A 14,037-nucleotide genomic window follows, 5' to 3' on the forward strand; every position below is an offset into this window, starting at 1 on the left:
CTGGTTTGGCTTTCCGGCCAACTGACAGTTCGTGCAACTTCTACAGTAACGCGACACATCTTTTCTCATTTTGGGCCAAAAGAACAGTTCTTTGATCTTCGCCGTCGTTTTAGTGACACCTGGGTGCGCTGACATTGGATGGTCATGTGCCAGCTTAAGTATTTCATGCCGATAAGGTGGAGGGATCCACAGCTGGTTTTTACTCAACCATGGTTCGGCTGGTGAGGCATTCACTGGTATAGCGCGACGAAAGAAGAGGCCGTTCTCGGAGAAATATTCTCCATCGTCAGATGATAGAGATTTTTCGACCGTTGCTTTGAGTTCCGCGTCGACTTGTTGAGCTTTAATGATGTCTTCCTGAGATATCCTCAGGGGTAAGCCCAGACTTGTGTTTTCTGGAAGCATAGACTCCAGTTTGGGAGTCGAATTTCTTGACGATGATGGCGGGTGTGGTTCAGACGTTGTGTCAGCCAATTGTGTGGTCTGGCTTCTTGTCACCGCACATGCAGGATACAGTTCATTATCATTATCTGGAACTGTTGACAAAGGGTCTGAAACCGTACAGGGGTATACTTTGCTTCCCGCAAGGTCATTCCCAAGAAGTAGGTGTACTCCTGGGACAGGAATACTATCTATCACACCTAAAATGACTTCACCTTCGACGAGATGATGTTTCAGGGCAAACTTGTGTAGAGGGACGACAGTAGATTTTGTCCCCACTCCCTGGATAATGGAAATCCTTCCGGTGTTCGTCTCTGGTGTAATGTCCATTGAACTTTTCAAAAGGAGTGATTGTGACGCTCCTGTGTCTCTTAGAACGGTGATATTCTTCTGAGACAACGGATCACCTGGTTTGCTAATGATGGCTTCGGCAATAAAAGATGAAAAGTCAACTTTTCTCGATCTCTCGAGATCGGTAGACTCGGAAGAAACTGGATGGTGGCGAGAACAGTCAAAATGTGACTGCACATAATGTGTGGAGACTTGACTACTTTCTTGCGGACACTTAGGGTTAGAGTCCTTTACAATTCTAGAGTTCATAGTTGAACTGGCTGCTTGAGGGGATAGAGCATAGTGCGCGGAAGTACGCACCACCTCTCTGTTATTCTGAAGACGTTTGTAACAGTCCTTGACAAGATGCCCAGACCTTTTGCAGAACTGGCATACTGCTCGACGATTGAGAGTTGATCTTGGTTTCTCTCTGGACTGTGATGCCTTCAAATGTTGGCCAACAGGATGATTGCTGCCAAAAAGGGGAAGCACGGGGTTGAGGCGGTTTCCTGACACCGGTGGTTTCTTATGCACCAACATATATGTGTCAGCCGACTCAGCAGCCTTCTGGATGTCAGTTATCTTGTTATCCAGAATGTGTAGTCGTATCTCTTCAGGCAGGGACGATAGGAATTCTTCCCTTAGGATAAGTGACCTGAGTTTCTCAAACTCAGAAACTTCCTCAGAGTGTAGCCACCTTGAGAATATTTTCTCCTTTTCAAAGAGAAATTCCACATATGATTGTGTGGGTAACTTGCGGAGTGTTCGGAATTTTGTCCGATAGGCCTCGGGCGTCAGTGCGTAGGCCTTTAAAATGGCAGTCTTGACCAAACTATAGTTATTTTGAACGTCGTGAGAGAGTGCCTGGTATGTTTTTGCAGCTTTCCCAGTAAGGACAGAGCTCAATAAAGCAGTAATGGAGGTTTCGGGCCATTCACATGTCTTCGCTAAACTCTCAAACGAGTTAAAGAAAACGACCAAATCTGTTTCATCAAATTTAGGAACTAATTTCACAAATTTGGCAATCACTTGCCCTACTGACAACTTTTTTGGATCTACCTGAGAAGTGACATCACTAACTTGACCAAACTCTAATTCCAACCTCCTCTTATCTAAAGCAATTTTAGCCTCTAACTCCTTTTCTTTTAATAAAAGCTCCCTCTCTTCTATAGATTTCTCCTCGCGGAGCAACACACTAGCTAACAAACTTTCATCAAATACTCCTTCATTAATGAAATGAACAACAATTTTATCTCTCAACACCTCTGATTTCTGCGTAACAGAATAATCCAATTTCAATTCCTTAACAACACTAACCAAAACTTTTCTACTCAACTTTTCTACATCTTCAACAGTAGGATTAGCCAAAAAAGACTCCATAACACTAACTTGAAAATCACAACAAGCCTAGATTCTTTAAATTAATACACAGCGTTGGGCCGTGTACTTGACCTCTAAATGTAGGACGTGACACGTCTGCTTATTTGACCTAGATACTCTAGCCTGAGCGCGCGTTGTAAGAACACTGCGCTACTGGATATAAAAACAACTAAGTCCAACTAACCTTAATATTCAACTGATATAACCAACAACTGGAACGACAGATTAAATCTCGGCGAGACCCCACTTTGTAACGTTAACCTTTCTATCAGCCAAATAGAAGGAGAACGTCCCCGGATTCTTTTTTCGGGGTCATATGCAAATGCCTTACGGCCTAAGTGGATGAACACTTAACACAACGACCACTAGGGCTCGAAATTAATGTCTAGGGGAGCTAGTGATACTATTGTAATTAACACTCATCCAATCTACATACGACCATTTAATCAGCGAACTCAGATGTGGCAAAACACAAAGATGAACTAGATAAAATATTTAATGTATAAAATATCAAAAACCCAACTTACACAATGTAGGAAAAAACACTATCACAGATTTCTACACTGTCCTAAGAACAGCTACAGGCCACACAACACTGCTGTAGCTTCCAGACTTACTTAGCGACAAGTAATATTAAACTAGAAGACTAAATCAACTGAAGAAAGCAAGGCACACACAGGTCTTAAGTACTCTCACGTTCAAATGGTCAGAGTCTATAGCCGGACAATATGGACGGCTGCCTGACTAAGGTAAAACGGCCTCGTAGACTTTTAGGTCAAGAAAAACTGCCTCGTGTTGCGAGTGTGCGGGGCAATTAAAGACTTCTGTGACAGGGGAGGTTATCCTCAACTCATGTCGCCATTGGTTGGGATAATCATCTGATCAGAATCATTCAATCAGATTTTAATGGAAATTTTCTATGTCTCAAACACCTTAATAGTCAATGGAAAAACCCCAGGTGTTACACAATCATTCCATATAAGGAATTATACAATGTCAAAATAAAAATGACTCGACCTAAGTAGGTCACAATATATATATATATATATATATATATATATATATATATATATATATGACTACAATACTTCCCCTATACTCTGTTTACGAGAAAGTAAAAATACGGAAGAGTAGGCCTAACCACGTTCATTCAAATTAAATAAAAGTTATTTTATCTACATCTACTAAATAAAAGCAATTTTATCTAGGTCTACGCACTAGGCGTTGTTGCGCACCATTTTTTTTTTTTGGTGAAAATTGTTTTGAAAAGAGAACGCAGAATTTTTCTCTTCCGGTACTGAGTGATATACTTACGAAGGTGGGTTAAAAATTTTTAATTAAAGCACCACGAAGAGTGAATGAATAATAAAATTAGGAAAGGTTAAAAACGTGTTTGTGGCATGCTAAATATTTGAGTGTTTTAATGTCCCTGAATTTTTACACAGAATAAAGAGAAAAAGATGGAGGCTTTGAAAAATGGGGACTGAATGAAAGATGAGCATTTGTAGAATATCTAGATCTAGATCTAATTAAAACATTTTTAATTTTTTACACATGTACCTGACTCCCACTAACCTAACCACTATGTCTAACCTTGCCACTGACTCCCACTAATCTTGCCACTGACTCCCACTTATCTTGCCACTGACTCCCACTTATCTTGCCACTGACTCCAACTAACCTTGCCACTGACTCCCACTAAAATACCATTGACTCCCACTAACCTGACCAATGACTCCCACTAACCTGGCCACTGACTCCCACTAAATTGCCAATGACTTCCACTAACCTTGCCACTGACTCCCACTAATCTTGCCACTGACTCCCACTAACCTCGACACTGACTCCCACTAACTTTGCCACTAACTCCCACTTACCTGACCACTGACTCCCACTAACATTGCCACTGACTCCCACTAACCTTGCCACTGACTCCTACTGACCTGGCCACTGACTCCCACTAACCTGACCACTGACTCCCACTAGCCTTGCCACTGACTCCCACTAATCTTGCCACTGACTCCCACTAACCTGGCCACTAACCTCGACACTGACTCCCACTAACCTGACCACTAACTCCCACTAATCTTGCCATAGACTCCCACTAACCTTACCACTGACTCCAAATAAACTTGCCACTGACTCCCACTAGCCTGGCCATTGACTCCCACTAACCTGACCACTGACTCCCACTAACCTTGCCACTGACTCCCACAAAAATTGCCACTGACTCCCACTAACCTGACCACTGACTCCTACTAACCTTGCCACTGACTACCACTAACCTTGCCACTGACTCCCACTAATCTTGCCACTGACTCCCACTAACCTGACCACTGACTCCCACTAACCTGACCACTGACTCCCACTGACTCCCACTAACCTTACCACTGACTCCCACTAACCTTGCCACTGACTCCAACTAACCTTGCCACTGTCTCCCACTAACCTTACCACTGACTCCACTAACCTGGCCACTGACTCCCACTAACCTTGCCACTAATTCCTACTAACCTTGCCACTGACTCCCACTAACCTTGCCACTGACTCCCACTAACCTGGCAACTGACTCCCACTAACCTTGCCACTGACTCCCACTAACCTGGCAACTGACTCCCACTAACCTTGCCACTGACTCCCACTAACCTGGCAACTGACTCCCACTAACCTGACCACTGACTCCCACTAACCTTGCCACTGACTCCCACTAACCTTGCCACTGACTCCCACTAACCTGGCAACTGACTCCCACTAACCTTGCCACTGACTCCCACTAACCTGGCAACTGACTCCCACTAACCTTGCCACTGACTCCCACTAACCTGGCAACTGACTCCCACTAACCTGGCCACTGCCTCCCACTAACCTGGCCACTGACTCCCACTAACCTGGCCACTGACTCCCACTACAGCACGGACATGGCTACTGATAACATCCGTCACGTGACCAAGCCACCCAGAAGACAACCCGGCAACCTGCAAACCTTACCCAGCTACCCCGGTCTCTTGAGCTGGCCAATGAACGCGTACGAACGCTCGAGACAAACATACGGGTCACCCCAGTCTCAGTCCACCACAAGCTCCCCGTACAAAATGGTGAGTCACCCCAATCTCAGTCCACCACAAGCTCCCCGTACAAAATGGTGAGCCACCCCAATGGTGAGTCACCCCAATGGTGAGTCACCCCAATGGTGAGACACCCCAGTTACAGTCCACCACAAGCTCCCCGTACAAAATGGTGAGTCACCCCAATCTCAGTCCACCACAAGCTCCCCGTACAAAATGGTGAGCCACCTCAGTTATAGCCCCCCCCCCCCCCCCGTACACATTGGTGAGTCCCCCTAGTGTAGGTATACCGAACTCGTTTGGGTACGGGGGTCTGGTCAGTACAGGGGTCTGGTGGGTACAGGGGTCTGGTGGGTACGGGGGTCTGGTCAGTACAGGGGTCTGGTGGGTACAGGGGTCTGGTGGGTACATGGGTCTGGTGGGTACGGGGGTCTGGTCAGTACAGGGGTCTGGTGGGTACAGGGGTCTGGTGGGTACAGGGGTCTGGTGGGTACAGGGGTCTGGTGGGTACAGGGGTGTGGTGGGTACGGGGGTCTGGTCAGTACAGGGGTCTGGTGGGTACAGGGGTCTGGTGGGTACAGGGGTCTGGTGGGTACAGGGGTCTGGTGGGTACAGGGGTCTGGTGGATACAGGGGTCTGGTGGGTACAGGGGTCTGGTGGGTACAGGGGTCTGGTGGGTACAGGGGTGTGGTGGGTACGGGGGTCTGGTCAGTACAGGGGTCTGGTGGGTACAGGGGTCTGGTGGGTACAGGGGTCTGGTGGGTACAGGGGTCTGGTGGGTACAGGGGTCTGGTGGGTACAGGGGTCTGGTGGGTACAGGGGTCTGGTCAGTACAGGGGTATGGTGGGTACAGGGGTCTGGTGGGTACAGGGGTCTGGTGGGTACAGGGGTGTGGTGGGTACAGGGGTCTGGTGGGTACAGGGGTCTGGTGGGTACAGGGGTCTGGTGGGTACAGGGGTCTGGTGGATACAGGGGTCTGGTGGGTACGGGGGTCTGGTGGGTACAGGGGTCTGGTCAGTACAGGGGTCTGGTCAGTACAGGGGTCTGGTCAGTACAGGGGTCTGGTGGGTACAGGGGTCTGGTGGGTACAGGGGTCTGGTGGGTACAGGGGTCTGGTGGGTACAGGGGTCTGGTGGGTACAGGGGTCTGGTGGGTACAGGGGTCTGGTGGGTACAGGGGTGTGGTGGATACAGGGGTCTGGTGGGTACAGGGGTCTGGTGGGTACAGGGGTCTGGTGGGTACAGGGGTCTGGTGGGTACGGGGGTCTGGTCAGTACAGGGGTGTGGTGGGTACAGGGGTCTGGTGGGTACGGGGGTCTGGTCAGTACAGGGGTGTGGTGGGTACAGGGGTCTGGTGGGTACGGGGGTCTGGTCAGTACAGGGGTGTGGTGGGTACAGGGGTCTGGTGGGTACAGGGGTCTGGTGGGTACAGGGGTCTGGTGGGTACAGGGGTCTGGTGGGTACAGGGGTCTGGTGGGTACAGGGGTCTGGTGGGTACAGGGGTCTGGTGGGTACAGGGGTCTGGTGGGTACAGGGGTCTGGTGGGTACAGGGGTCTGGTGGGTACGGGGGTCTGGTGGGTACGGGGGTGTGGTGGGTACAGGGGTCTGGTGGATACAGGGGTCTGGTGGGTACAGGGGTCTGGTGGGTACAGGGGTCTGGTGGGTACAGGGGTCTGGTGGGTACAGGGGTCTGGTGGGTACAGGGGTCTGGTGGATACAGGGGTCTGGTGGGTACAGGGGTCTGGTGGATACAGGGGTCTGGTGGGTACAGGGGTCTGGTGGGTACAGGAGTCTGGTGGGTACAGGGGTCTGGTGGGTACAGGGGTCTGGTGGGTACAGGGGTCTGGTGGGTACAGGGGTCTGGTGGGTACAGGGGTCTGGTGGGTACAGGGGTCTGGTGGGTACAGGGGTCTGGTGGGTACAGGGGTCTGGTGGGTACGGGGGTGTGGTGGGTACAGGGGTCTGGTGGGTACGGGGGTCTGGTGGATACAGGGGTCTGGTGGGTACGGGGGTGTGGTGGGTACAGGGGTCTGGTGGATACAGGGGTCTGGTGGATACAGGGTTCTGGTAGGTACAGGGGTCTGGTGGGTACAGGGGTCTGGTGGGTACAGGGGTCTGGTGGGTACGGGGGTCTGGTGGGTACGGGGGTGGGGTGGGTACAGGGGTGTGGTGGGTACGGGGGTGTGGTGGGTACAGGGGTCTGGTGGGTACAGGGGTCTGGTGGGTACAGGGGTCTGGTGGGTACAGGGGTCTGGTGGGTACAGGGGTGTGGTGGATACAGGGGTCTGGTCAGTACAGGGGTGTGGTGGGTACAGGGGTCTGGTGGGTACAGGGGTCTGGTGGGTACAGGGGTCTGGTGGGTACAGGGGTCTGGTGGGTACAGGGGTCTGGTGGGTACAGGGGTCTGGTGGGTACAGGGGTCTGGTGGGTACAGGGGTCTGGTGGGTACCGGGGTCTGGTGGGTACAGGGGTCTGGTGGGTACAGGGGTCTGGTGGATACAGGGGTCTGGTCAGTACAGGGGTCTGGTCAGTACAGGGGTCTGGTGGGTACAGGGGTCTGGTGGATACAGGGGTCTGGTGGGTACAGGGGTCTGGTGGGTACAGGGGTCTGGTGGGTACGGGGGTCTGGTGGATACAGGGGTCTGGTGGGTACGGGGGTGTGGTGGGTACAGGGGTCTGGTGGGTACAGGGGTCTGGTGGGTACAGGGGTCTGGTGGGTACAGGGGTCTGGTGGGTACGGGGGTGTGGTGGGTACAGGGGTCTGGTGGGTACGGGGGTCTGGTGGATACAGGGGTCTGGTGGGTACGGGGGTGTGGTGGGTACAGGGGTCTGGTGGATACAGGGGTCTGGTGGATACAGGGGTCTGGTGGGTACAGGGGTCTGGTGGGTACAGGGGTCTGGTGGGTACAGGGGTCTGGTGAGTACGGGGGTCTGGTGGGTACGGGGGTGTGGTGGGTACAGGGGTCTGGTGGATACAGGGGTCTGGTGGGTACGGGGGTGTGGTGGGTACGGGGGTGGGGTGGTTACAGGGGTGTGGTGGGTACGGGGGTGTGGTGGGTACAGGGGTCTGGTAGGTACGGGGGTCTTGTGGGTACGGGGGTGTGGTGGGTACAGGGGTCTGGTGGGTACGGGGGTCTGGTGGGTACGGGGGTGTGGTGGGTACAGGGGTGGGGTGGGTACAGGGGTGTGGTGGGTACGGGGGTGTGGTGGGTACAGGGGTCTGGTAGGTACGGGGGTCTGGTGGGTACGGGGGTGTGGTGGGTACAGGGGTGGGGTGGGTACAGGGGTGGGGTGGGTACAGGGGTGTGGTGGTTACGGGGGTCTGTTGGGTACAGGGGTGTGGTGGGTACGGGGGTGTGGTGGGTACGGGGGTGTGGTGGGTACTAGTGGGTACAGGGGTGTGGTGGGTACGGGGGTGTGGTGGGTACAGGGGTGTGGTGGGTACAGGGGTCTGGTGGGTACAGGGGTGTGGTGGGTAAAGGGGTCTGATGGGTACAGGGGTCTGGTGGGTACAGGGGTCTGGTGGGTACAGGGGTCTGGTGGGTACTGGTGGGTACGGGGGTCTGGTGGGTACAGGGGTGTGGTGGGTACAGGGGTCTGGTGGGTACAGGGGTCTGGTGGGTACTGGTGGGTACAGGGGTCTGGTGGGTACAGGGGTCTGGTGGGTACAGGGGTCTGGTGGGTACAGGGGTCTGGTGGGTACAGGGGTCTGGTGGGTACTGGTGGGTACAGGGGTCTGGTGGGTACAGGGGTCTGGTGGGTACTGGTGGGTACAGGGGTCTGGTGGGTACAGGGGTCTGGTGGGTACAGGGGTCTGGTGGGTACAGGGGTCTGGTGGGTACAGGGGTCTGGTGGGTACAGGGGTCTGGTGGGTACAGGGGTGTGGTGGGTACGGGGGTCTGGTCAGTACAGGGGTCTGGTGGGTACAGGGGTCTGGTGGGTACAGGGGTCTGGTGGGTACAGGGGTCTGGTGGGTACAGGGGTCTGGTGGGTACAGGGGTCTGGTGGGTACAGGGGTCTGGTGGGTACAGGGGTCTGGTGGGTACAGGGGTCTGGTGGGTACAGGGGTCTGGTGGGTACAGGGGTCTGGTGGGTACAGGGGTCTGGTGGGTACAGGGGTCTGGTGGGTACAGGGGTCTGGTGGGTACAGGGGTCTGGTGGGTACGGGGGTCTGGTCAGTACAGGGGTCTGGTGGGTACAGGGGTCTGGTGGGTACAGGGGTCTGGTGGGTACAGGGGTCTGGTGGGTACAGGGGTCTGGTGGGTACAGGGGTCTGGTGGGTACAGGGGTCTGGTGGGTACAGGGGTCTGGTGGGTACAGGGGTCTGGTGGGTACAGGGGTGTGGTGGGTACAGGGGTCTGGTGGGTACAGGGGTCTGGTGGGTACAGGGGTCTGGTGGATACAGGGGTCTGGTGGGTACGGGGGTCTGGTGGGTACAGGGGTCTGGTCAGTACAGGGGTCTGGTGGGTACAGGGGTCTGGTCAGTACAGGGGTGTGGTGGGTACAGGGGTCTGGTGGGTACAGGGGTCTGGTGGGTACAGGGGTCTGGTGGGTACAGGGGTCTGGTGGGTACAGGGGTCTGGTGGGTACAGGGGTCTGGTGGGTACAGGGGTCTGGTGGGTACAGGGGTGTGGTGGATACAGGGGTCTGGTGGGTACAGGGGTCTGGTGGGTACAGGGGTCTGGTGGGTACAGGGGTCTGGTGGGTACAGGGGTCTGGTGGGTACGGGGGTCTGGTCAGTACAGGGGTGTGGTGGGTACAGGGGTCTGGTGGGTACAGGGGTCTGGTGGGTACAGGGGTCTGGTGGGTACAGGGGTCTGGTGGGTACGGGGGTCTGGTCAGTACAGGGGTCTGGTGGGTACAGGGGTCTGGTGGGTACAGGGGTCTGGTGGGTACAGGGGTCTGGTGGGTACGGGGGTCTGGTGGGTACGGGGGTGTGGTGGATACAGGGGTCTGGTGGGTACAGGGGTCTGGTGGGTACAGGGGTCTGGTGGGTACGGGGGTCTGGTGGATACAGGGGTCTGGTGGGTACGGGGGTGTGGTGGGTACAGGGGTCTGGTGGGTACAGGGGTCTGGAGGGTACAGGGGTCTGGTGGGTACAGGGGTCTGGTGGGTACGGGGGTGTGGTGGGTACAGGGGTCTGGTGGGTACGGGGGTCTGGTGGATACAGGGGTCTGGTGGGTACGGGGGTGTGGTGGGTACAGGGGTCTGGTGGATACAGGGGTCTGGTGGATACAGGGTTCTGGTAGGTACAGGGGTCTGGTGGGTACAGGGGTCTGGTGGGTACAGGGATCTGGTGGGTACGGGGGTCTGGTGGGTACGGGGGTGGGGTGGGTACAGGGGTGTGGTGGGTACGGGGGTGTGGTGGGTACAGGGGTCTGGTGGGTACAGGGGTCTGGTGGGTACAGGGGTCTGGTGGGTACAGGGGTCTGGTGGGTACAGGGGTGTGGTGGATACAGGGGTCTGGTCAGTACAGGGGTGTGGTGGGTACAGGGGTCTGGTGGGTACAGGGGTCTGGTGGGTACAGGGGTCTGGTGGGTACAGGGGTCTGGTGGGTACAGGGGTCTGGTGGGTACAGGGGTCTGGTGGGTACAGGGGTCTGGTGGGTACAGGGGTCTGGTGGGTACAGGGGTCTGGTGGGTACAGGGGTCTGGTGGGTACAGGGGTCTGGTGGATACAGGGGTCTGGTCAGTACAGGGGTGTGGTGGATACAGGGGTCTGGTGGGTACAGGGGTCTGGTGGATACAGGGGTCTGGTGGGTACAGGGGTCTGGTGGGTACAGGGGTCTGGTGGGTACGGGGGTCTGGTGGATACAGGGGTCTGGTGGGTACGGGGGTGTGTTGGGTACAGGGGTCTGGTGGGTACAGGGGTCTGGTGGGTACAGGGGTCTGGTGGGTACGGGGGTGTGGTGGGTACAGGGGTCTGTTGGGTACGGGGGTCTGGTGGATACAGGGGTCTGGTGGGTACGGGGGTGTGGTGGGTACAGGGGTCTGGTGGATACAGGGGTCTGGTGGATACAGGGGTCTGGTGGGTACAGGGGTCTGGTGGGTACAGGGGTCTGGTGGGTACAGGGGTCTGGTGGGTACGGGGGTCTGGTGGGTACGGGGGTGTGGTGGGTACAGGGGTCTGGTGGATACAGGGGTCTGGTGGGTACGGGGGTGTGGTGGGTACGGGGGTGGGGTGGGTACAGGGGTGTGGTGGGTACGGGGGTGTGGTGGGTACAGGGGTCTGGTAGGTACGGGGATCTGGTGGGTACGGGGGTGTGGTGGGTACAGGGGTCTGGTGGGTACGGGGGTCTGGTGGGTACGGGGGTGTGGTGGGTACAGGGGTGGGGTGGGTACAGGGGTGTGGTGGGTACGGGGGTGTGGTGGGTACAGGGGTCTGGTAGGTACGGGGGTCTGGTGGGTACGGGGGTGTGGTGGGTACAGGGGTGGGGTGGGTACAGGGGTGGGGTGGGTACAGGGGTGTGGTGGGTACGGGGGTCTGTTGGGTACAGGGGTGTGGTGGGTACGGGGGTGTGGTGGGTACGGGGGTGTGGTGGGTACTGGTGGGTACAGGGGTGTGGTGGGTACGGGGGTGTGGTGGGTACAGGGGTGTGGTGGGTACAGGGGTCTGGTGGGTACAGGGGTGTGGTGGGTAAAGGGGTCTGATGGGTACAGGGGTCTGGTGGGTACAGGGGTCTGGTGGGTACGGGGGTGTGGTGGGTACAGGGGTGTGGTGGGTAAAGGGGTCTGATGGGTACAGGGGTCTGGTGGGTACAGGGGTCTGGTGGGTACAGGGGTCTGGTGGGTACTGGTGGGTACGGGGGTCTGGTGGGTACAGGGGTCTGGTGGGTACAGGGGTGTGGTGGGTACAGGGGTGTGGTGGGTACAGGGGTCTGGTGGGTACAGGGGTGTGGTGGGTAAAGGGGTCTGATGGGTACAGGGGTCTGGTGGGTACAGGGGTCTGGTGGGTACAGGGGTCTGGTGGGTACTGGTGGGTACGGGGGTCTGGTGGGTACAGGGGTGTGGTGGGTACAGGGGTCTGGTGGGTACATGGGTCTGGTGGGTACTGGTGGGTACAGGGGTGTGGTGGGTACAGGGGTCTGGTGGGTACAGGGGTGTGGTGGGTACAGGGGTCTGGTGGGTACATGGGTCTGGTGGGTACTGGTGGGTACAGGGGTGTGGTGGGTACAGGGGTCTGGTGGGTACAGGGGTGTGGTGGGTACAGGGGTCTGGTGGGTACGGGGGTCTGGTGGGTACTGGTGGGTACAGGGGGGTGGTGGGTACAGGGGTGTGGTGGGTACGGGGGTGTGGTGGGTACAGGGGTCTGGTGGGTACTGGTGGGTACAGGGGTGTGGTGGGTACAGGGGTCTGGTGGGTACGGGGGTCTGGTGGGTACTGGGGTCTGGTGGGTACAGGGGTGTGGTGGGTACAGGGGTGTGGTGGGTACAGGGGTCTGGTGGGTACATGGGTGGGGCGGGTACGGGGGTGGGGTGGGTACGGGGGTGTGGTGGGTACGGGGGTCTGTTGGGTACAGGGCTGAGGTGGGTACAGGGGTGGGGTGGGTACAGGCGTCTGGTGGGTACAGGGGTGGGGTGGGTACGGGGGTGTGGTGGGTACGGGGGTCTGTTGGGTACAGGGCTGAGGTGGGTACAGGGGTGGGGTGGGTACAGGGGTCTGGTCGGTACGGGGGTCTGTTGGGTACAGGGGTGGGGGTGGGTACAGGGGTGTGGTGGGTACAGGGGTGGGGGTGGGTACAGGGATGGGGTGGGTACAGGGGTGGGGGTGGGTACAGGGGTCTGGTGGGTACAGGGGTGGGGTGGGTACAGGGATGGGGTGGGTACATCGGTGGGGTGGGTACAGGGGGGGTGGGTACAGCGGTGGGGTGGGTACAGGGGTGGGGTGGGGTGGGTACATGATCTGTACACGTTAACACTAATTGCAAATGTTTGCTCGTGCTTAGAACTGGCAGTTCCGGGATCCCATGACTGATGGACTGACACATCCTGACTTCCATGACTTGAGAGGTGGGCCGGCCAACCTCCGAGATGTCACCAACTACCATCCGAACCCATCACCATTTCCTAACATCTTTGGCATCAAGCCGATCTACCCCGACATCACAGGTGGGTTTTTGACCTTATACTTACACGTACACTTACACTTACACGTACACAAGACATTGACACAATAATACACGTGCAATGTGTGTACATACAAACATGCACACACAATCCATTTATCCGTGTGTTTATATATTATATAATATATATATGTTTATATATTATATATGTCCCCAGTGGAGTGTGAGTACATGAAGAAATACAAAGAAGACCAGAAGATCTCCCAGAAATGGTTGTCCGTTTTTGGACAAAAATATTTTTACGTGGCTGACGAACACTTGTAGCCTAGGTGGAGTTGTCTAAATCCGTGTCAGAAGAGAATTGGTGGGTCCCATTCTTCACCACTAGAATATATCGGTTGATTGAATCGTCATTATACTTGTCATCTGATCGAAGAAATATGCTAATCATCGAATAAAATAAAATACATTACAATATATTGGAAAACAAAATGTCTGTGTAGCTTTTTTGAGTAATATAATTATGTGTGATTCACTAAACTAATCTGTCTTGGCTAAATAAGTAGTGGGTTAATCTGGACTAAATAATCAGTAGCCTATGTCTTTGATTAATAATTAGTGGGCTATGGCTCTGGGTTAAATAATTAGTGGGCTATGGCTCTGGGTTAAATAATTAGTGGGCTATGGCTCTGGGTTAAAGAATTAGTGGGCTATGGCTCTGGGTTAAAGAATTAGTGGGCTATGGCTCTGGGTTAAA

The 14,037-nt window shown here is 55.3% G+C and overlaps 1 protein-coding gene across 1 annotated transcript; it reads left to right on the forward strand.

The window, feature by feature from the left end:
• The first annotated feature begins 3,422 nt into the window (after window positions 1-3,422).
• On the forward strand, window positions 3,423-13,745 carry LOC131948336 (uncharacterized). Its single transcript, XM_059309915.1, has 4 exons — window positions 3,423-3,469; window positions 5,063-5,246; window positions 13,161-13,323; window positions 13,498-13,745. The coding sequence occupies exons 2-4, from the start codon at window positions 5,070-5,072 to the stop codon at window positions 13,602-13,604; spliced, it is 447 nt and encodes a 148-aa protein (XP_059165898.1). The 5' UTR covers window positions 3,423-3,469; window positions 5,063-5,069; the 3' UTR covers window positions 13,605-13,745.
• Window positions 13,746-14,037: the final 292 nt, after the last annotated feature.

The sequence above is a fragment of the Physella acuta genome, unplaced genomic scaffold (genome assembly GCF_028476545.2).
Source record: "Physella acuta isolate Inbredline_101_S28 unplaced genomic scaffold, ASM2847654v3 ptg000058l, whole genome shotgun sequence".
Classification (NCBI taxonomy): domain Eukaryota; kingdom Metazoa; phylum Mollusca; class Gastropoda; family Physidae; genus Physella; species Physella acuta.

What these genes read in the sequence shown, in the direction of transcription:
- LOC131948336 (XM_059309915.1), top strand. Translation starts at nt 5,070, where the DNA reads ATGGCTACTGATAACATCCGTCACGTGACCAAGCCACCCAGAAGACAA. An exon ending in CAAGCTCCCCGTACAAAATG is followed by an intron (nt 5,247 to 13,160) that starts GTGAGTCACCCC and finishes GCTCGTGCTTAG; the next exon opens with AACTGGCAGTTCCGGGATCC. An exon ending in GATCTACCCCGACATCACAG is followed by an intron (nt 13,324 to 13,497) that starts GTGGGTTTTTGA and finishes ATATGTCCCCAG; the next exon opens with TGGAGTGTGAGTACATGAAG.